General features: G+C 37.1%; 1 protein-coding gene across 2 annotated transcripts in view; it reads right to left on the bottom strand.

The window, feature by feature from the left end:
• The window catches only part of LOC113924669 (microsomal triglyceride transfer protein), a 59797-nt gene that overhangs the window by 31355 nt on the left and 4016 nt on the right, over nt 1–24426 (bottom strand). Inside the window, exons 2-5 of one of the 2 annotated variants that reach the window (XM_027598761.1) lie at nt 14928–15085; nt 8803–8990; nt 7365–7508; nt 1155–1262 (exon numbers count right to left, since the gene is read on the bottom strand). In XM_027598761.1, coding sequence (XP_027454562.1) covers nt 1155–1262; nt 7365–7508; nt 8803–8990; nt 14928–14988 — 501 coding nt within the window. In that variant the 5' untranslated portion in view covers nt 14989–15085. Of the gene's footprint in view, nt 1–1154; nt 1263–7364; nt 7509–8802; nt 8991–14927; nt 15086–24426 lie in introns of those variants that run through there. The other variant, XM_027598762.1, reaches the window with a different exon arrangement.

Raw genomic sequence — 24426 nt, 5'->3', positions numbered from 1 at the left:
CATGGACCGTTTAAATTCCAGTGGGAAGCAGCCTGAAAACTGGGGTCCCCAATATTGCCGTGGGGGACTGCTTTTTTGTCCAGGCTGACAAGACAGAAGGATAGGAAGAATTCAGTGTTTCCTGAAGCATGTGGATTCTTTTCCATCCTCTTTTGTTGAGTCTTATCAGCACCTTCTATTGCCCCAGTAAAAATAAAGGATTTCCTACTTCTCTAACATCTAGTAAGAATTGGACAAATGGCCTGGTCATAATCAAAACCTCTGGTAAGTGGATAATTATGAAGGGGATCTGACTTTTAATGCTGTATCTAGATATGAGTATGTGTGTGCACGTGCTCTTTGACTAGCTGAATATAATTAGAAATCCTTAAAAACTTGTGGGATTAATTCAACTCATTATAAGTCACATTAACAATTTGAGTGTGGGCAAATGTATACCAGTACAGATTGTTTAGCTTCTCTGAGCCTTCCCTTGGGTCTCGACCAGCACCACACGTAGCCTTTATTCTAGTAAACTACTCAATACTCCCTTGGCCCAGCCCTGCCAATTAGATTTTCTCACCCACTCATGGGTTGGCTGAATTCAGAACAGGTAACTCAGACTCAGCTCTGCCTTTGGCTCAAAGTGTGATACTGGGGGAGCCACTTAACCTCTCTAGTTTAACCTCAGTTTCTTCATCTGTAAAATGAAGGGGGTTGGTATAGACCACTGGTTCCCCAAACTGACAATATGTCCATACTATCTGAGAAAACTTACAATACAGATGCTCAGGTCCTCCCTGATCTACTGAATCAGAACCTCTGCAGGGAATCCATATCTTAAATAAGGTCCCCATGGGATAGTGATGTACAGTGATGCCACTGAAATGCTCCCCAACGTTTTCTCCATCTCTATCATTTAGTCATTCCGTAAGGCTCCTTAATATAATGGATTCTAATTTCCTTCATCCTGTATTTGAGTACAAATTGGGGTAAATTGCAATTTGTTTCACATGTAAGTGAGACTTAACCATGCTACTCACCTTTTCTGAGCATTACCATAGTAGGTAACTTTTTTACTGAATTTCTACAAATTTCTATTTGTATTGCTCCATATGAGCAATTTTGGTAACTATTGACAAATGATATTCTGGATCCTTAATATTAATAAGTACCTCGTTGGTCGTTCCAGAGCTTAACTGCATCTGAAATAGGCTAGCCAGGCCTCTCTTGAGATTTTCTATGGCCACTGGCTCATTTGGATATGAGTAGAACTCTTTGACCTAGGGGGAAAAAAAGACAAACATATATGAAGCAAAAATGCATCATTTATCAATTTGGTTAAATAATTAGCAGGAAAGATCAGATTTTCACCCCTATCAATCTGGGACACAGAGATCTGTTACTCCAAAGCTGGGATTTCTTTTTTTATGAAAAGATGTTATTTAAGTTCCTAAGAAGCTAGACCATGAAAATATAAAATTCTGGGAGACAGATAATTAAGGCTCTGAACATGATGGACATAGCCTAGGGAAGGAAAAAGGGCACCGATTTAGACTGGGATTTCTGTGAAAGCAAGGATTGCCCAAGGAAGAGAGATCGGGAATATTTTCTTTGAACATATCAATATGTTCCCTACCTGTAACTCTGCCTGAAACAAAAATGAACCAATGTTTAAAATAACAAAGGGGCGGGGCGCCTGGGTGGCTCAGTCAGTTAAGCGACTGCTTTCGGCTCAGGTCATGATCCTGGGGTCCTGGGATCGAGCCCCGCATCGGGCTCCTTGCTCTGCGGGGAGCCTGCTTCTCCCTCTCCTCCCCACTTGTGCTGTCTCTCACTATCTCTGTCTCTCTCTCTCAAATAAATAAATAAAATCTAAAAAGAAAAAAAAATAAAATAAAATAACAAAGGGGGCGCCTGGGTGGCTCAGTTGGTTAAGCAACTGCCTTCGGCTCAGGTCATGATCCTGGAGTCCCGGGATCGAGTCCCACATCGGGCTCCCTGCTCAGCAGGGGGGTCTGCTTCTCCCTCTGACCCTCTTCCCTCTCGTGCTCTCTGTTTCTCATTCTCTCTCTCAAATAAATAAAATCTTTAAAAATAAAATAAAATAAAAAATAAAATAACAAAGAAATCAGTTATTGGAAGAGAATGGCAATTACCATACTTGACACTCATGAGCTTAGCACAACCTCTAAGGGCTATGACATGGTCATAATGCCCATGGACAAAATTCCACAGGGGTGACTTTCTCTGGCCCTCCAGAGCATTCATGTTGACTCTGGATATAAGGAGATAGAGATGGTTGGAGGATTTGAGGTTGAGATTGCTACCATTGCATGGCCTGCCACAGGCGCTGCTTTGAGTCCCTTCAGAAGGCAGGAAATGAGGTTGAAATGAGGAGGATGACTGTGACTTGTCTGTAATAGTCAATGGCCTAGCTTTGTTTTATCCTTGATATTTATAGGCCCAGGGGTGATAACAATGTCTCATACCATTTTGAAAATTTAGGTCATGTTTAAGAAACAAGAATAAAAATACAAAGAGAATTTTCTGGAAAGTCTGTCACTTTTCACCCTGTATTAACTCCAAACACCTCACACAATTTAGAAGTAGAGGATGGATATGGCTTCCTTGTAAAAATCCCCAAGATCTATGGTAATTATAGCTGAGCATTCCTACTGGAAATATCCAACCATGATTTCTCAAGCTTGAAACCAACCATGATTTCTCAAGCAAAACAGAAAGCTCAGTAATCATGCAATGAATTCAGTTAATACCAATCTGAACAATTCAACCTATAGGAAAATTCTCTCATACCTTAGAAGAGAATATTTTGCCTGAATTAGCCAAACAAGTGCCTCAAATCTCTATCTGTATTTTCTACGTATACTCTGCCTAGTGACAAATTTTCTAGGTACTTTATCCAGCAATCAATTTTAGTCATTATACTGAACGAACTTATAAAAGTTGGAATTGTGTTTTTCCAGGTTAAAAAGGAACTGGAATGGTGACCTCAGCATCTGAAAATCCATAGTATCATATTCTCAAACAAATCACTGGCAATTTCTCAGATCCAAGGTTGAGTTTCTGATGTTCTATTTTGTAAACTGGGTCTTCTTTCCTTTTCAGAATTACAGTGTAACTTCCTTTTCAAATTTCTGGGAGGTATCTCCAGATACCATGATTGCTAAAGGTTCATGAGTGGATCGTTTAAACCCAGACACGGCCAGAAGGACTCACTTAGTGGCAGTATGTATAGCCTATGGCCTGAGTCTTAAGTACTTCAGAAAGCAAAGAGGAGCCATTAAATGGTGAAAATACTTGTACAGTCATCAGTATCCTCACTTTCCTTCCAGGCTATAAACTGTGCCTTAAGTATTTATATAAAGTTTCACTTAAAATTTCAGGAAACCTAGTTCTCTGATTTAATCTTTGGACTACAGAAAAGATTAAATGCTCTTTTATCAATGGCCCATGCCTACGGATCAAGCTTTGATCTTGACTGCTAGATCTCTAAGAAAATGGTGTTAGCAACTTTTTTCCCCTAACAGATTGAACAATGTAAACTGGAAGACAAAAAGAGATTTTTTTTTTATTCTTCTATTAATTTTTATTGTTTCCCTAAAACTAGAAAAATGGACAAATCTGTCTTTTCTCACGTGTATGACTGCTATCTTTGGGGCCTAAATACTGTTCTTTTAGTGCAGACCAATGAGATTCAAAGTAAAGACAGCTCTGGTATCCATATTAGCTAAATGTCAAAACTGTTAAAATTGAGTAGGTTCTCGATAATTAAAAAAATAATAAGTCAGAACTTTGCAGTTCAATCCATGTGGCTGTCACAGCAATAATCTTAAATTCATTATTTTACAACAGGAACCAAGTAAGTTTTATTACATTTAGGCCATAAAGCTGATTTACTTCATTCAGTTCTGAAATGAACTCTGAATATCTGAGAGCACAGGACTCTTATCTAAATTCACAGTGCCCACAGCTTCTGGAAAGCAACAGGGACACCAGCTAGTTACAAACTAAGTCTTAAACCCAAGGAAACTAGAGGAAGATGGGTGAGTTGTGGAGAAGGCGATGCAGTGCCTCTTTCTGTCAAATTTTGAGGGCCAATTTTGCCTTGGAATCAGTAGGGATTCATATTTCTTCCTTAGGAAAAAAAATGCATCTATACATCCCCTTAATTTATACATTCTTTAAGAATAAGAGAAAGTAAAATTCCATTAACTGGCCCAAACAGCAAAAATAAAAAGAATCCCAGCAAACAGACTAATCATTTTATTTAATCTACTTAGCTGGAGCTATGTCTCTAAATATATCTTTGATATATATATCTAACAGAGTATAGCTTGGCAATGACACATTGGAAAACAGACAAGAGAAGATATATATGAAGAATTGAAGGTTTTCAAGGTGTCATATTTCTTATGGAGGTTCAGCGTGTGTAAAGGAGACATACTGCCAGATTCAGAGAACAAATCAATGCCTAGAAACAACACAAAATAAAGCACCAGCTCAGCAGCCATGTGGTTAATTTAATCAATACTGACAGTGAAAACCAGAAATGGAAATCTGATAATTATCCAGTTAATTGGATTAGCATTTCAGGCCCAAAAAAGAATCCATGCATCTTTTGCTTGTCAGTGTTAATCAACTTAACCAGGAAACTGTCATGTTTCCAACTTCACTTATGATTTGTAGACAAAACTAGAGCCATGCCCAAACACCTATGTAGGGAAGATGAGTGGGCATGGAAAAAAGATGATGTGCAATAAATATTCATCTGAGTGTTTTAATGGGCTCTTTTATAATGTAAATATAGGAGCTTCAAACAGGGGCTCGGGAAGGACAAAAAAACACACACTGCTGAGCATCCTTGAAATCACAGAAATTTCAGGGGGTAAAACTTAATTTGAGCCTGGGGTAGAACATACTTTAAAAAAAAAAAACTGCCGATCAGCAGTTCAGCCTTTCCTTTCATAATTCCTCTCATAGTAAACTGAAGTGATCATTTAAATAATGATCTTTCTGACAGTGATGTGGCTGAAAATTCCACATGGCTTCTTAGTCTCCAGGGTCATATTTTTTTTTTCCAACGAGTCCTTTATCATATCATTGATAGATACCACAGCGCACTTTAACCTGAGGCTATTGTAAATCATTACAATCACAGCTCGTATAGAATTGGCATGTTGGAGTCACCGAAATAATGATGTGGCAGCTCCATCCCAGCCTTTGAACACTGAGGGCACGGAGTCCTTTTGTGTGTGTAACAAAAGACTTTGTACTCAACTGCTACCCAAGGGGCTATAAAATGGTAGGTTGTCATTAAGATTATAAATGCAACTAATATTTTACAGGCTCAAGTGTCTTTCCACATTGGAAGGCCAGAGAGGAAAAAGACAGTATTTCATGTTGTTGTGCCATATGAAAATCAAGTGAGTTAATAGATACATTGAAGGGTGAAATAGGAATATTAAAAGTCGACCAAAGAGGTGATACTTCCCCAAATCATTACAGCTGGAAGACAGTATAATGTAGAGGTTTCCAACCTAGCCTCTGAAATTAGAGCTTCTATTTTAATACCACCTCCACCACTTGCCAGTTGTGTGACCCTAGGCAAATTTCTTTACTGCTCTTAACTTTGGTTTCCTCATCTATTACAAGATGCTTCCCAGAGCAGTCCTGAGGATAGAAGAGGTAATTCATGTAATGCCTTCAGCCTCTGGTGCACAATAAGTGCTCAGTCTGATTTAGCTATTATTAAGCAAACAATAACCAAAGCCACTTTCAAAGTTCAACTCATTTTAGCCCCAGGTATCCTTATATGCTCATTCCTTTAGTTTGCAAACATTCATTGAGTCCCCACTATGAGCAAGGCACTGAATATACAGTTAAAGACACAATTGCTGCTCATGAGCTTACTCTGAATACTGACTGCAGACAAAGAGAATTTCAACATACTGTGATAAACACCAAATAGAAACAAGCCTAGGAGAATATGGAGTTTGGGAGAATGCAGGGAAAGTCTTCTGGAACACCAGGAAAGTCTTCTGGAACACCAGGTCAGTCGGTTCTGGGTACTTTGGGGAGGAAGGGAGTGGAAGGGCATGAAGGAGAGAGGGAGGGCCTGGAATATAAAGAGGTATGGGAATTTTCTCTACCGAAACCCATAATCTAGTAATGAACGCAAATGACCAAAAGGATAGTGATAAGGGTCCATGAGTGAGCTACAACGTGCTAAGAGAGTTTTAAAGAGGGGTGGTTATTTCTAACTGGTTGGAAGGACATAAACTTTATAAAAGAAAGGGCCTGTGAGCAAAGCCTGAGGCATGTTAAGTATTTTGACAAGGAGAAGAGAGGCATTCTTGAGATGGGGATTCATATTTGATTGTAGAAGTAACAACACAAGAATCCCTTTTTAGTACTTTCTATAAAAATGCACAGCATTATTAGCAATACATCACATGTCTGAAATATATAATTTAAAGTATTTGCTTTCACCTTTATTTTGAATCTAGATAATTTTAATCTAGAGACATTTTGGAGATGTGTAGCATTTTAGCTCTAATGATCTCTTATTGTTTTTCTACTTTAGTACCTAAAGTTGAGCATCTTTACAGATACATTTTTATGTATGTCAATATAATCTCTATGCTTTTCATAAGCCCACATATGTAATGCCTAGTAATTCACTGATCACAATTGTGTCTCAATTCCAAACATATTTAGACCATTTTAATAGACTATAATAAAATCATAAGTAATGCACACTTATAGAATTCTCTGAGCAAACTTTCAAATGGTTATTATAGTGTTCATTCTTTACTTTGGTATATAAAATGCTTTTGAAAGTCATAGTTTTTAAATAAGCTCTAAGTGCTTTTTAAAAAAAATCAATTCTACCTTAGGAATGCCATGCCCTTTCAAAAGCTTTTGTACATTAGCCAGATACTGATATTCTCATTAGTTAATATCATTAATCTAAGTTAGATCATTTTAATCTCATAATTTGTCTACTTTCCTGAATGATGTACACAATCACCTGTGATGACCTAGTATGTTACAATATCTTTCTGATCCTTCCTAATTTAATAATATACCTTTTAAGAATGCCTCTAAATAAACAAATACTTGATTCTACTATAAAGATTTTCATAAAAATGAGAAACAAATGGCTAAAAAATATGTGAATTCAATGCCTTGATTTACTTCTAAAGTATTTAATTTGCAATCTCTACTTATTAGTTCTTGAAAAAGCTCCATGTACTATGAAAGTAATGATATCATGATTACCTCAAAATAATAACTACTGAAGGGAAGAAAAATCTGAAGTAGGAGAAAAAAGATGTAGGACCCCCAAAAATCACTTTTACCTTTCCATGGACTAGATGAAGGAGCACAGGTCTTTGTAAAGCTTCCAAGTTTTCTTTTCTTATGATTTTGGGTGGGTTTTTTCCTTTGAAAATGCTCTTCTCTCCTCTCTGCTCATTCACATTTTCAACATTTACATCTTTCATCTGGAATCATGGAAAGAAACCTGTTAGAAAAACTTGCTATATCTATTTCCATCACAGTCTCTTAGAAAATAAAATGGTAAAACAATAAGCAGGGTTGTCCATAATGTTTTCTGTTGTTTTTCAATTCATGATTCATAGGACTTAGCCATTAACTTTAAAAGAATGGAGAAGGTATCCAAAAATTGGGTTTTTGAATTGGGTAAAAATACTGATTCTTAAAGAAATCTGTGAATTCAGGTTTACAATAATTATGACTGGAAGGTGGCTCTTTTTTGTCAGTCACTCTCCTTGTTCATGTTGACTGTTGCTGTCTGCCTGGTCTCTTCACTTTCTTTACCATTTTTTTGAAAGGAATCCTAACCCACTGTACTTCACTTACATACACAAAGTTAAAAATGAACAGTCTGGTTACTGAATAAGGAAGTACCTAATGGTTTCCATAGAGTACTTTACTGTTCTATTGAGAAATAGCTCAGAGAGGTGGATGATGAAGTTCTGATCCAACTTAGAAGACACAAGAGCTATGAGAGACATCCAAAGAAGCAAAGATCACTTGGTACACCTCATTATAAAGTTTATCAACAACTCTTATCAGTTGTAAGGGAACAGATAGATCTTGGTCCTGTGTACCTGTTTCACACTAACATGTGGAAGAATAACTGACTTTACTAGAGAAATCTATTGCCTTTAGGCCCTTGAAAGCAAATATGGAATCACCATATATTAAAACTGAAAGTTCAAGGCCTCAAAGGCCAACTAATTTGACCTCCTTTCTCAACACATAAATCTAAATTATCATAACTGACCAAACACTGCCATTCAGGACACAGCACCTGGTTCTTACCTCAGGAAGAACACAGAATAGGTTCACTCTTTCATTGGTAATTCTGTTTGTTATATGGAAGAACTCAGAAAAATTGAGACCTCCCAATTTATCTCTTCTTTCAGCTAGAGTGGTCTTAATTGTTTTTCAAATGACATGGATTCTAGACTTCTTACACCTAGAACATCTCAAATGAATTCTAGTTTAATGTGCCCATTAATCCAAAACATAGAACTGAACATCATGCTACAGTTACTCACCAGCATATGCCTTCTTTTGCTTGTTTCAACAACTTGGAAAGACCAGATCACTTTTGATTAGCAAAAACTTCAAAACTGCAGATCTACATATTTTAGTGATAGATAACAAACTAAATGGATATATAACGAAGAGCACAAAAGCACTGAATGATACACTTCACAAAGACTTTGCTGACATCCAATCTTTGCATCTCTGGTAGAAGATACCTACTGTGATTTGGATCACTTGGTCATCGTCGCCATCAGGGTTCCTCCAGAGTAAGATGACGTCCACATTAGATGAAATTCGGTAGCCTACACTGTCTTGTTGTTTTCCTTTGCCCCGATCAAGAAAAACTTCAGTGGAATATGTGAGTTTGTACAGCCGGTCATTGTTTAATGAGAGACCAGTTGTGTGACCTGCATAAAGATTGTGACACAAATCAAGTCTCAGTTGTAAGGCACCTGTCAGGCCAGGGACTGTGCTTTCTTGCTATTAAAGCATTCCTCATCTAGCACAGTGGTGCCTAGTGGGAGCTTAGTAATATTTGCTAAATGAAAGATGGTTCTGTTCTCCATCTGCTGAAATTATAGACTTGAACAGCAATAAGAACTAACAAACAAATAAGCTTCCATTTCAGAAAACTTTTGTTTGTATCCCTAATCAATAATCAGAGTATCTAAATATTGCCCTGGTTGAACCATAGAACATATTTTAAGGAAATGTCATCATATTGCTTTTAATTATATGAATATGATTTCTCTTCTCCCCCCAGCTTTACTGAAGTATAATGGATATGATTTCAAGTAAGCGTTAGCCAGGAATTGCTTTACAAAATTAATAAAAACCATTTGTAATTAAGATATCATTTCAGTACAACAGATCAATGCCAAGGTAATTTTAGGGGTTAGAGGGCAATCCCTTAAATTGGATATTTAAAGACTATCCCCTGCAATGTAATTTACTCTTAATTATAGTAAATATGTTACAGTTTATTTAACATAGTAAACTTTTAGCACAAAGGTACATTTCAAGGCTACACATATGTAAATTTAAATTAGCTGTTCCTGAATCAAATAATGTTTTACTACATAAAATCTTAGTACAGGCTTTAATATGGCAGGGCCAGTTTAATGTCAAATAGTATAGTGAGCCAAAATAATTAATATATGGAGCAGTTCACACACTCTCTAATTCAGCTTAACTTAACCCAAAGAAATGGGAAGGAGGGGGTAGGTACCTAATGGGGTAGGCACCATTATTAGTCTCCTTTTATAGATAAGGAAAGGGCAGGGCATAGAGATTATACGTTTTACCCAAGGTTACCCAGACAGTTAGTGATAGAACCAGGACTTGAACCCAAGCTGTCTGGCTCTAGAGACCATGCTCTTCCTTTACTATACACACCTAAACCTTTCGGTTGAACTCTTTTCCATTCCTAGGGAGAGAGTTAGGGATTCACTCATACATTTAGCAAGGATATACTCGGCACCTACCGGGTGGTAGGCACTTTTCTAGGCTCTGGGTTTATACCAGTTAATAAGCAGACAACATATCTGCCTTTGTGGAGTTTACACTTGAATGAGGAGGGGATGGGCAATAAAAAATATACAAGCACATTACAAAGTGTTAGAAATGCTGATGAAGAAAAATGAAACAAGAAAGGGAATGGGAGTGCTGAGGGAAGACCTTCCTGAGAAGGTAATATTCTGGGCAAAAGCTATTTAGGCTATCCGCATGGACATCTGTGGGAGGAGCTCTCCCCTCCCCTCTATCCTCACACTTTTACCTTCCCTCCAACCGCCCCCACCCCCCCCCCCACACACAGAGGTAATAGCAAGTTTAAAGGATCCCCACACTTTTACCTTCCCCTCCAACCGCCCCCCCACCCCTCCCACACATAGAGGTAATAGCAAGTTTAAAGGCCGTGGGGGGAGCCCAGTGTAGGTGTAATGGAGGAAGAGCAGGGAGTCCAAAGAGGCAGGAATTAAGTGAAAGACACTACAAAAGATGAGGTCAAATAGGTACCTACGGGTGACAGGGAGATTTGCAGGGACATGACTTAGAATTTGAGTGAGATGGGAAGCCCCTGGAAAGTTTTGGATGGTGAAGTTATATGTTCTGACAAACCTTCAAAGAAAGGAGATAAGGAGACAAGAAATAGGAATCTAGAAAAGCCAGGAGAAGGAAGTGCGGGTATCTAAGAGTATACATACAAAAACAGACTGTGTCCAAGCACCAAATCAGGCAGAACCTCAGGTATAAGATACAGAAGACAGAAAAAGTCAGAAAAAACCTTGAAGGAGATAAAGTCTGTGACTATCTCTTGCCTCCCCTACCTCCACCTCTTCTACATTTTAACTGGGGACATGGCTACAAATTCAAACATTGGTTTTCCGGCCAGGACAGACATTCTGGCCAGAGAGGCCTTCTTTTTATGATGCCTATTGAATTCCACAGAGGGCATAAAGGAAATACATGTCTTATCTAATCCTCACAGCAATTCTGAAAGGTAAGCATTATATGACAAGCTGAGAAAAGCTGACTCTGCTTTCAACGCAACATAGCAGATAGAATGCAGAATTTGATGTTTAAATTACTGAGATCCAAGTTTTGTGGACTACACAAAGATGTCTTCTGGTTAAAATAACTACAAAAAGTTTGTAGGAAGGTAGCCTCTCTTAAATTCCAAAGATTTCCAAAGATTCATGTTGATCATTTTTTCCTTACTTTTACTTTACCAGTCAAAAGAATGTGAAAACAGACAGTATATTATAGATCAGTTCTTGACTGTGATTTGGAATTGATAAAGCATCGGAAAAAATAGGCCTCATTCTAGATCTTTCTCCTACCTTTTTTTTTTTTTTTGACAGAGAGAGAGAGAGAGGGAGTTGGGGAAAGGCAGAGGAAGAGGGAGAGAGAGCATCTTAAGCAGGCTCTACACCCAGTGCAGAGCCCAACATGGAGTTTGATCTCACGACCCTGAGATCGTAACCTAAGCCAAAACCAAGAGTTGGCAGATGCTTAACCAACTGAACCACGCACACACCCCTTTCCTACCTCTTTTAACAGGAGATTAAAACCTAAAAGGATTCAAATAAGTGGACTGCTGTAATTTTGTTCCTGTTATCCTTTCCTCTTTGATAAGTATTTCTGTTTATGTTATTCAGAGATCTGGCAACACTATGCAATGGGAGCATATCCTATTTATACTGTTAACTTATTTCTTTCTTAGGATATTGCGCTATAGAGTATGCAAAATGGCATTTTTTTGAAACTGAGGTTAGATAAAACCTCTTCAATGTGCCCCCTTCAAATGCATTTAAAAATTTTAAGTGACTTAAAAGCAACAAAAATCTCAGTTTTGAACCTGTTAAGAAATATCTTATTGACTTATTTCACTCAGCATAACACCCTCCACTTCCATCCACGTCATTGCAATAAGTCAATCAGAGAAAGACATGTATCATATGACCTCACTGATATGAGGAATTCTTAATCTCAGGAAAGAAACTGAGGGTTGCTGGAGTGGTGGGGGGTGGAAGGGATGGGGTGGCAGGGTGATAGACACTGGGGAGGGTATGTGCTATGGTGAGCGCTGTGAATTGTGCAAGACTGTTGAATCGCAGATCTGTACTTCTGAAACAAATAATGCAATATATGTTAAGAAAAAAAAAAGAGGAAGAAGATAGCAGGAGGGGAAGAATGAAGGGGAGTAAGTCGGAGGGGGAGACGAACCATGAGAGACGATGGACTCTGGAAAACAAACTGAGGGTTCTAGAGGGGAGGGGGGTGGGGGGATGGGTTAGCCTGGTGATGGGTATTAAAGAGGGCACGTTCTGCGTGGAGCACTGGGTGTTATGCACAAACAATGAATCACAGAACACTACATCAAAAACTAATGATGTAATGTATGGTGATTAACAGAACAATAAAAAATTATTAAAAAAAAGAAATATCTTAAAATATGCATTTATCAAAATTAGGTAAATTCAAGGTGAGATTTAAAGACACATGCAATAGTGATAAGGATAGGTAATGGGATTTAGGATTCCAACAGAAAACTATAAAGCAAAAAGTAAAAGAGTAGGATGAAGGATAAGGGAAAAAGATTAGAAGATGATTAACGTGAATGGACTGAAACGTACAGGTCAGGCTAAGAACTGAGAGAAAGACTGGAAGTGAAGGGACGGTTCGGGTTTAGAGGTAAGAAGATTAAATAGAACACTCATGCCTGGGTTAGGAAAAGTAAAAGTACTATAAAGAAAACCTAAGGAAAGCACTGAGAATAGATCCACCATGACAAAATACAATTGAAAAAAAGTAGGGAAAACTTGAGTCTTTAGGACATTCACACTCAGTCTATCTCTTCTAAGTAGACCCTAGTCCATACTAATCCTACCCTTACTTCTCTTCAGTCCAACCTGCACTCAGAATCCACCCAGATCTGGGGATTTGCTAAACAGTTGCATTTATAATTGGGTTTGAGATGGGTTTTGAGGTGATACATGAGATCCCAAAATTTATAATGGCCTGATTTTAAAATAGACTTTTACAAGTAGTTTGTTTCTTAAATGTCAATCATTACAGAGGGCGAGGAATCTATAATGAAATCATGGTACCACAATACAAAAAGTTATCACATCCAGGTAGAGAGAGCTGTCAAGTCCTCTACTTTTTATTTATGACATTTGGCATAAGTAGCTTGTGGCATGAAGCTAATGATGCTTAAGCTTTGGGGCCCTCACACCCCTAAGCTCTTTCCAAGGTCTTGAAAGGGGACCCTAGCAATGTGTACACATGCCATATCTTTTTTTTACAGTAACATTTGCAAAAGTAAGATATTTTTGCAATCTTTTCTCAAAAATGGCCCCTAAATTGCATAAGCTTCAGGTTCTAAAACTCTGGAGTTGCCACTGAGCTTGTACACAACAAACTGTAGCTATCTGTCATGTTCTAAACTGTATTTCCTGTATGTCATTGTTTTGTGTGTGTGTGTGTGTGTGTGTGTGTGTGTGTGTGTATGTTTTAGAATCTTCAGAAGTGCATGTATTGGAAAACATCAAGTTATCCAATTTTCTCCTTTATAGAGTGGGAAAAAATAGAAAATAACTACTATAGTTCAATAATTTTTCTCAAAATTATATAAGGGCATTAGATTTGATATTATGATGTATAAATCCCTCAGATTTTAAACACTCAACAATTTATTTGGCAGATAATACCAAGTAAGGACTGTATTTTTAAATAATAAACACTTGGTGAAAAATACTATCTTTAGTTCAAGAACCTAAAGTGTGATTTGCTTACATGAAATAATTTAAATTTGGCCTTGCATTTATTGCTTCAATAACAAAGATTGTCTCTCAAGAGAAATCTTGAGACAAATTTTATGATCAAAAGCTAGTTATCCCAAAAGTGTTTTTAGAAGTTCATAAGTGAATTGTTTTATATCAATTAGAGTACATAGTTATTAAAACTGGACCCTATCATGCTAAGTTATGTGTTAGATCAATTGGTTTTTACAGTGTGCCCTCTCAAGAGACTCTAAAAGTGATTATTTTACATCAGGTGCAATATTTAGAAATCCAAGGAGTTTGTTTATATTCTACGTGGTTTAAAACAAAATTCTATATTAATACATTTCATTCAGCTTTTAGAAACCATCCCTTATAAAATATGTTTGTTCTGAAAGGTATCAATTCATACGTATTTTTTAAAATCCACGTTTCTTAAAGTAGAAACTATAACTAGCAACACTATTAATCCAAAGATAATAAGTCTTATTTCTTAAATCTATACCATGTAGTTTTATTTTCTTTAATTCACCAATTATGATAATTTTCACTTTTGAATGGTAATGCAATTAAATGCATGCTTTACCATTTCATTCATAATTCTTTGGCAAATCAAATGCCTTTTTCATTGGGTCTAATTCTTCTTGATGTCACATTGCTAAGCAACTAGAAGGAAATGTAAAGACTGGTTTTTTTAAAATCCTCTTTTACAATTTAAATGAAGGAGCTGCATTCAGTGAGTGACCAACCGCAGCAGGTAACAATAGCAGGCATTTCTTTTCTCCCTTTTAAAAATAGACCACGAATGAGAAATTGAAGCAAGGAGCACATTAGTCTAAGGGGCTGAAACTAAAAGGAATCTCTGTTTTCTTAATGTATGTAGGAATTTGAATTTGGTTTCCATTCCACCCAGGCATGCCTTTACGAGTATTCCAAAGTTATGTAGTTTTGAAGATGGTTTAGTTAGGAACTTTTTCACTATTCACACACACACACACACACACACACAATTTTTCGCTCAATGATTAACATTGAAGTTTAGCAAAAACACAAACTTACCTTTAACAGAAGCTGAATATGAGGAAATGAAGCAGAGAAAAAGCACGGCGAGGAGAATCATATTGCCTAGCCACCGTCTAATGCATCCAGTTCCCAGCTAGGAGTCACTGAGAAGTGGACTCTTCTGATGGCAGTGAGGCAGTGACCCTCCTCAGAACCTGCAACAAGCATGTTTATCTTTGGGGAAAGGTCAGATTCCAAACTCCAAAATGAGGACCAAAGTTCACCAAAGAACTCACTATTAATGATTAAACTTAGGTGGGCTGTAGTTTTCGGTCTCTGGCTCTATTTAATTTTTTTTTTTTTTTACTTAAGAAGGAAAAATCAAGAAAATTTTCACTTTTGAGAGCTAAACCAGTCTACCTTCTTATAAATTCAGAATTGTTGAAGGACATTTGAGAAAAACTGGTGATGATACTTTTCTGCTCAATACATAGTCATCATCATTCTATATTAAGTGCTTATCTGTACATTTTGCCACTTTATGTGGGAGGGTGGTGAGGATTCTCAAACTAAGCTAAACTGAACTGAATTTTATTTTGTCTTTTATGGTCACCTTGGAATTTTTTTATACTATGTGTATGCTATTATTTAAAAATCACTCTGAATTTTAGGATTTATTTTTAAGTTTTTAAGTTGTATCACCACCAACCCCTTCAAAATAATGTTATAGTAGCTAGAGCTTTCCATTTTGAAAACTAGATGGTTCTCTTTATGTGTGAAATTAATGGGGTTGTAGCATATCAGCACTGTCTATCATTAATGTCCTAGCAGGCCAATTGAGGAGATTGTAGTAGACCTCTAGCTATTTCTATGACAGGAAACACTTGCCTGAGTCCTTGGAGTGGCTAGATGGTGTCCCTTATGCTTTCTGAATCCCATTTCTAGGAAGAGATTCAGAGGGGGAGTTCTAGCCCTTAGCACTTTTGCTACAGAAAATTAATTAGGAAATTTCTCTAGAATTAAAGTGAATATCCTAGTATGGCTAAGACTATACTAACTGAACCAACTCTTGTCCTTGAAAACTCCTGCAAGAGAAACCTGCTATGAGCAAAACCTACTAAAATGAGCTGGTTGGTGTGGGCCGGGGGTGCCTGTGGGGATGTTTTGTCAGGGAATAAGGTACTGGTGAAGGGCTATTTGAATGAACTTGAAAATACTTACAGCCATGTTTAAGTATAAAATGGGTTCTTAAATCTTCCCTCCTCTTTCTCAAAACCCTTTTCTAGACTCCTAACCCCAAACTTGTATCTTTTAGATAACCCAGATAAAAAACAGCCAACTTAATAGGGTCATAAAATGAAATATAAAATTTTTAAACCTCCCAAGTTAAGCATATTACCTCTTGAAATACATTTTTGTATAAAGAACTGAAGGATGAAAATTGTTTGTCTTTATCATCTATTGAGATTAAAACTTTATTTGCTATCCTAAGTTTCATATACAAATCATGGCTAAAGTACCTATACAAAAATAAAATGTTTGGCTGTGACTACCACTTTAAAAGTATAAATAGTAAGTTTTCCTGGGGTAAACAGAAAAGGCCATTCCTAGAAAAATGTTTGTTGAAGAAATATAAGTTTTTATGAATAACAGGAAATATAAATACAAGGTAATATGAAAGTGCTTTGCTGCTTTACATTTGAATGGATTTCTATGTGCTCCACAGTATCTGCATTACATACATAGTTATATAAAGCCATTACTGACATATAAACTTTACATTCTTATATATTTAAATTAAAGACTGGTTTGATTCATATGTGATTCTATGAAAACTGTCTTTTGTATTTCCATTTGAGGCTCACAGTTACATAGAACTTGTGGTTAGACTATGCTATGCATGCATGATACGTGTCTCTTTGGGTAAAGTACCATTTGTTGTCAAGTGTTTACCAGAGTCCAACCAATAAAAGATGTATCAGTATTGCCTAATAAAATAAATGCTGTTTCATTTGAGCATTTGCTTTGGACTAGAAAGCTTCTATGAATCACAGTACTAAACAGTCATTTCAGCATAGGATGTTCAAAGAAGCCTGTTTCTGTTAGTAATAAATAACATCATCCTTTTATATTTTGCTTATAACTTTTACTTTGTACAAAGACATTTGAAAGACTTAAGACTTTCTTGTGAAACAAAATGAGAATGCCAAACTCTTCCATATTCAGTGAATTTTGTGTGCCAAAGAAGAGGCATTCTCCTCTCTTGCTCAGTGGATCAAGTAGAGCAAATGTGGTATAATATATGTGGAAGATATCTCCCCAAACTCATCACCTATTTTACATGCCATGTGAAGCAGGACAGAAGCACTGCACAGTATAAAAATGACAAGAGCTGCCATCTATGAAACAATTACTATGTATAATACACTATGCTAAGCACTTTAGATTTTTTATACTATATCCTGACAATCAATTTACATATTAGAAAAATGAGGCTTGGCTTAATTTAGTAAAAATAACTTAAGAAATATAGAAAAATAAACCTTAAAACCTAATCATTATTCTCCTTTACTCAAAAAATATTACAGATAGGAAGTGGAAAAATTGATTTCTTAATGATGACAGAGAAATATTAATTGGAACTGCCACTAACTTTAGTAAGTCCATCACAATTTTGTACAGTGACTAACAGAGCACTTGACTGTTGTGTTTAGATGTTCCAGGCTGAACATACAGGGGAAAAAATTGATCTGAGCTAACCAGGTCAAAATAAAATAATAGATTTTAAAACAATTCTATTGCAAAGAAATTCTATTGGTAGTACATGACACTTTGGCATATCTGCTATACAACTATTTTGTGGTGACAAATAAGAGACTATAACATAAAGATGAATGACTAATTCCAAAGTGCAGTTGTGTTTCTGTTGAGTATCAGAGGTTATTAGGAGTTAACTCATTTTCATAGATTGGAAGATAATGAACTTCACCCACTAGAGGTTGGAAGGAAATGTATTACCCTACCAGATATAATAAGTCAGGCTATAAGATAGCTATGGAGAAAAAAAAAAAGTCTTTATAACATAGAACACCTTACTCTGTTCTTAGGGAAAAAAAAAACATGACATTAAATAGAGCTACCATACAATCCAGGAATTGCACTACTGGGTATTTACCCCAAAGATACAAATGTAGGGATCCGAAGGGGTACGTGCACCCCAATGTGTATAGCAGCAATGTCCACAATAGCCAAACTGTGGAAAGAGCCAAGGTGTCCATCGACAGATGAATGGATAAAGAAGATGTGGTATACACACACACACACACACACACACACACACACACACACACACACACAATGGAATATTATGCAGCCATCAAAAGGAATGAGATCTTGCCATTTGCAACGGCGTGGATGGAACTGGAGAGTGTTATGCTGAGCGAAATAAGTCATTCAGAGAAAGACATGTATCATGTGACTCACTGATATGAGGAATTCTTAATCTCAGGAAACAAACTGAGGGTTGCTGGAGTGGGGGGTGGGGTGGGAGGGATGGGGTGGCTGGGTGATAGATATTGGGGAGGGTATGTGCTATGGTGAGTGCTGTGAATTGTGCAAGACTGTTGAATCACAGATCTGTACCTCTGAAACAAATAATGCAATATATGTTAAGAAAAAAAAAAGAAGAAGATAGCAGGAGGGGAAGAATGAAGGGGAGTAAGTCAGAGGGGGAGACGAACCATTAGAGACGATGGACTCTGAAAAAACAAACTAAGGGTTCTAGAGGGCAGGGGGGTGGGGGGATGGGTTAGCCTGGTGATGAGTATTAAAGAGGGCACGTTCTGCATAGAGCACTGGGTGTTATGTACAAACAATGAATCATGGAACACTACATCAAAAACTAATGATGTAATATGTGGTGATTAACATAACAATAAAAAATTTTAAAAAAATGACATTAATAGGAAAAAAATTTAGAAGGACCACTTCCAGTTACCCCTAAGTGGTCATAATAAAGTCTAATAGCATTTTCTTTTCTTTTTTTTTTTTAAAGATTTTATTTATTTATTTGAGAGAGAGAGAATGAGAGATAGAGAGCACGAGAGGGAAGAGGGTTAGAGGGAGAAGCAGACTCCCTGCTGAGCAGGGAGCCTGATGCGGGACTCGATCCCGGGACTCCAGGATCATGACCTGAGCCGAAGGCAGTCGCTTAACCAACTGAGCCACCCAGGCGCCCCTAATAGCATTTTCAATTCAGTGAAGAAGTTAGAATTTTCAAGAGGTCTTGCAAAATTAATTCTGTTAGGTTGAAAATACTCTTATGATGTGATGATCTCTTTTATACCAAGGCAAAATTATAGGAGAGTACATAAACTATTTTAAAAGGTATACCTTAAGAATTCTCTTTGAAAAAATAAAAACCTAAGTGCCTAAAACTAAATGTCTTTCCTTAACAAGAATAAACTTGAGACTTAGGTTTGAAACATTTGAAATCTAAGGCTCTCCGAAAAGGATAGTAATTCTTCCAAAATGAAGTTATTAAACAAACTTTACCCTCACCCCCACCTCCACACATACACATATTTGACAACAACAAATCCTTATGATTCAATAATAACCCGACAGTTCCCTCAGAGTAGTCTAACTTTACATTATCTTTGGCCACAAAAAAACAAAACAAAACAAAACTGAATTTCTAGCATTTAAAGGAGAGAAATGATGACTCTCTTTCAATAGACTACTGTAAAGAAAACAAAATTTAAATTTGGATCAAATTGATTTTAATTACTAAGGCAGTCCAGAGATTTCCCATATAGCCTGCACCTAGTTATTCCTATTATTCTCTTACATTATTTGTAAGATTTATTTTGGGTTTTTTAAATTAACAAACCAATATTGATACATTATTATTAACTAAGATACTTGCATACCTTATTTTATTGCACTCCACTTCATTGTGCTTTGAAGATCAAATTGGTGCCATTTTTCCAACAGCATTTGCTCACTCTATGACTCTGTGTCACATTTTGGTAATTCTTGCACTATTTCAAACTTTTCCCTTATTAACATATTTTTGTAGTGATCTGTGATTAGTGATCTTTGATGTTACTATTGTAACTGTTTTAGGGCACCACAAATCACGTCTATAGAAGATGGAGAATTTAATAAATAAATGCGTGTGTTCTGAGTGCTCCACTGACCAGCTATTCCCCCAGCTCTCTCCATCTCCTTGGGTCTCCTTGTTCTCTGAGACACAATATTGAAATTAGGCCAACTGATAACCCTACAATGGCCTCTAAGGGTTCAAGTGAAAGGAAGAATCACATGTCCCTCACTTTAAATAAAAACTAGAAATGAGAAACAGTCCACAAAACCAAAAGACAACCGACAGAATGGGAGAAAATATTTGCAAATGACATATCAGATAAAGGGCTAGTATCCAAAATCTATAAAGAACTTATCAAACTCAACACCCAAAGAACAAATCATCCAATCAAGAAATGGGCAGAAGACATGAACAGACATTTTTCCAAAGAAGACATCCAAATGGCCAACAGGCACATGAAAAAGTGCTCAACATCGCTCGGCATCAGGGAAATCCAAATCAAACCCCCAATGAGATACCACCTCACACCCGTCAGAATGGCTAAAATTAACAAGTCAGGGAACGACAGATGTTGGCGGGGATGTGGAGAAAGGGGAACCCTCCTACACTGTTGGTGGGAATGCAAGCTGGTGCAACCCCTCTGGAAAACAGTATGGAGGTTCCTCAAACAGTTGAAATTAGAGCTACCATTCGATCCAGCAACTGCACTACTGGGTATTTACCACAAAGACACAAATGTAGGGACCCGAAGGGGTACGTGCACCCCAATGTTTATAGCAGCAATGTCCACAATAGCCAAACTGTGGAAAGAGCCAAGATGTCCATCGACAGATGAATGGATAAAGAAGAAGTGGTATATATACACAATGGAATATTATGCAGCCATCAAAAGGAATGAAATCTTGCCATTTGCAACGACGTGGATGGAACTGGAGGGTGTTATGCTTAGTGAAATAAGTCAATCAGAGAAAGATATGTATCATATGACCTCACTGATATGAGGAATTCTTAATCTCAGGAACAAACTGAGGGTTGCTGGAGTGGTGGGGGGGTGGGAGGGATGGGGTGGCTGGGTGATAACATTGGGGAGGGTATGTGCTACGGTGAGCGCTGTGAATTGTGCAAGACTGTTGAATCACAGATCTGTACTTCTGAAACAAATAATGCAACATATTTTAAGAAAAAAGAAAAAGAAGAAGATAGCAGGAGAGGAAGAATGAAGGGGAGTAAGTCAGAGGGGGAGACGAACCAGGAGAGATGATGGACTCTGAAAAACAAACTGAGGTTTCTAGAGGGGAGGAGGGTAGGGGGATGGGTTAGCCTGGTGATGGGTATTAAAGAGGGCACATTCTGCATGGAGCACTGGGTGTTATGAACAAACAATGAATCATGGAACACTACACCAAAACAAATGATGTAATATATGGTGATTAACATAACAATAAAAAAAGAAAAAAAAGAAAAAAAAAACTAGAAATGATTAAGTTTAGTAAGGAAAGCATGTTGAAAGCCAAGATAGGCCGAAAGCTAGGCCTCTGGTGCCAAACAATTAGCCAACTTGTGAATGCAAAGTTCTTGAAGGAAATTAATAGTGCTAGTCCACTGAACACAAGAGTGGTAAGAACGTGAAACAGACTTCTTACAAATATGAAGAAAGGTTGAGAGGTCTGGAGAGAAGATCAAACCAGCCACAACATTCCCTCAAGCTAAAGCTTAATCTAGGGCAATATCCTAACTCTCCTCAATTCCCTGAAGGGTGAGAGAGGTGAGGAAGCTATAAAGTTGAAGCTAGCAGAAAAGTTTGAAGAAAAGTTTGAAGCTAATAGAGGTTGGTTCATGAAGTTTAAAGAAAAGAGTCATCTCCATAACAAAAAAGTGCAAGGTGGAGCAGCAAGTGCTGATGTAGAAGCTGCAGCATGTTATCCCGAAGATCTAGCTAAGTAATTCATGAAGGTGGCTACACTAAATAATAGATTTTCAATGCGGAAGAAACAGAAGAAGATGCCATATAGGAATTTTATAGCTAAAGAGAAGTCAATGCCTGGCTTCAAATCTTCAAAGGACAGGCCGACTGTCTTGTTAGGTTCTAATTACAGCTTGTGACTTTAGGTTGAAGCCAATGCTCATTTGCCATTCAGAAAATCTTAGGGCCCCTAAGAATCACGCTAAATCTACTCTGCCTGTGCTCTATCAGTGAAATAACAAAGCCTGGATGATAGCACATCTGCTTATTTGTTTATAACATGGTCTACTAAGTATTTTAAGCCCACTGTTGAGACCTACTGCTCAGAAAAGTCTTCCTTTCAAAATATTATTGCTCATTGACAATGCACCTGGTCACCCAAGAGCTCTGATGGGGACATACAATGAGATTCATGTTTTTTTTTTAATGCCCATTAACACAATATCCATTCTGCAGCCTATGAATCAAGGACTAATTTCAACTTCCAAGTCTTATTATTTAAGAAATACATTTCAGCAGGCTATAGCTGCCATAGATAAGTAATTTCTCCACTGAATCTGAGCAAAGTCAATGAAAAACCTTCTGGAAAGGATTCATCAATTTAGATGCCAAAAAGAACATTTGTGGGGTGCCTGGGTGGCTCAGACGGTTAAGCGTCTGCCTTCAGCTCAGGTCACGATCCCAGGGTCCTGGGATGGAGTCCTGCATCGGGCTCCCTGCTCCTTGGGAGCCTGCTTCTCCCTCTGTTTCTCTCCCTCTCTGTCTCTCTGTCTTTCATTAATATATAAATAAAATCTTTAAAAAAATAAAAAAATAAAAATAAAATAGGCATCCCATTCAGCTTCACCCCCCACCCCCCGTTTAAAAAAAAAAAAAAAAAAAGAACATTTGTGATTCATGGAAAGAGATCAAAATAGCAACATCAAAAGCAGTTTGGAAGAAGTCAATCCCAACCCTTAGGGAGTACTCTGAAGGGCTTAAGACTTAAGTGGAGGAAGTAACTACAGATATGGTGGAAATAGCAAGAGAACTAGCATTAGAAGCAAAGCCTGAAGATGTGACAGGATTGTTGCAATCTCATGGAAAAAAAAAAAAACTTAACAGGTGAAAAGTTGCATCTTATAGATGAGCAAAGAAAGTGGTTTCTTGAGATGGAATTTACTCCTGGGGAAGATGCTGTGAAGATCATTGAAATGACAACAAAAGATTTAGAATATTACATTAACTTAGTTGATGAAGCAGCAGCAGCAGGGTTTGAGATGATTGACTCCAACTTTGAAAGAAGCGCTACTGTAGGTAAAATGCTATCAAACAGCATTGTTATGTATGAGGTATGAAGTAATAACTCATTGTGGTTTCGATTTGCCTTTCCCTGATGACTAGTGTTGTTGAGCATCTTCTCATGTGACTGTTGGGGATCTGAATGTTTTCTTGGGGAAAAATGTCTACACAGGTCTTTTGCTCATTTTTTAATCTGGTTGTTTGGGTGTTTGATATTAATTTGTGTATGTTCTTTTATATTTTGGATATTTACCCCTTATTGGATGTATGATTTGCAAATACCTTCTCCCATTCAGTGGGTTGCCTTTTTATTTTGTTCATGGTTTCCTTTACTGTGCAAAAGCCTTTTAGTTCAATATAATCCCATTTGGTTTGTTTGTTTTTTTAGCTTCTGTTGCCCTTGGACTAGGAGACTGGTCCCAAAAAAGCATTGTGAAGATTGATGTCCAAAAGCTTATTGCCTATGTTTTCTTTTAGGAGTTTTATGGTTTCTGGACTTATATCCAAACCTTCAGACTATTTTGAATTTATTTTGTATATAGTGTAAGATAGTGGTCCAGTTTTCCCCAACACCATTTATGGAAGAGACTTTTTTCACCATTGAATATTTTTGCCTCCTTTGTTATAAATTAATTGACTATATATGCATGGGTTATATATAACCCATCTGGACTATATATTCAGTTCCATTGATCTATATGTTTGTTTTCATGCCATTACCATACTGTTTTGAATACTGTCGGTTTGTAGTATAGTATCAGATAGTGTGATACCTCTGGCTTTGCTCTCCTTCTCAAGATTGCTTTGGCTATTCAGGATCTTTTGGGGTTCCATTCAAATATAAGGATTACTTGTTCTAGTTCTGTGCAAAATGCCCTTGGTATTTCAGTGGGGATTGCAATGAATCTGTAAATTGCTTTGGGTAGTATGGGCATTTTAATGATATTAATTCTTCCAATCCAGGAGCATGGTACATATATTTATCTGTGTCATCTTCAATTTCTTTCATCAATGTCTAACAGTGTTTCAAATACAGGTCTTTCACCTCACTGGTTAAATTTATTCCTAGATATCTTATTTTTGATGCAATAATAAATGGGATTGTCTTAATTTCTCAGATAGTTATTAGTTACAAAATGCAACAGTTTTCTGTATATTATCCTGCAACTTTACTGAAGTCATTTAATAGTTCTAATGGTTTTTTT

The sequence above is a fragment of the Zalophus californianus genome, chromosome 2 (genome assembly GCF_009762305.2).
Source record: "Zalophus californianus isolate mZalCal1 chromosome 2, mZalCal1.pri.v2, whole genome shotgun sequence".
Classification (NCBI taxonomy): Eukaryota; Metazoa; Chordata; class Mammalia; order Carnivora; family Otariidae; genus Zalophus; species Zalophus californianus.
The sequence above is the reverse complement of the archived record's forward strand: the minus strand, read 5'-3'. Positions and strand labels throughout refer to the sequence as shown.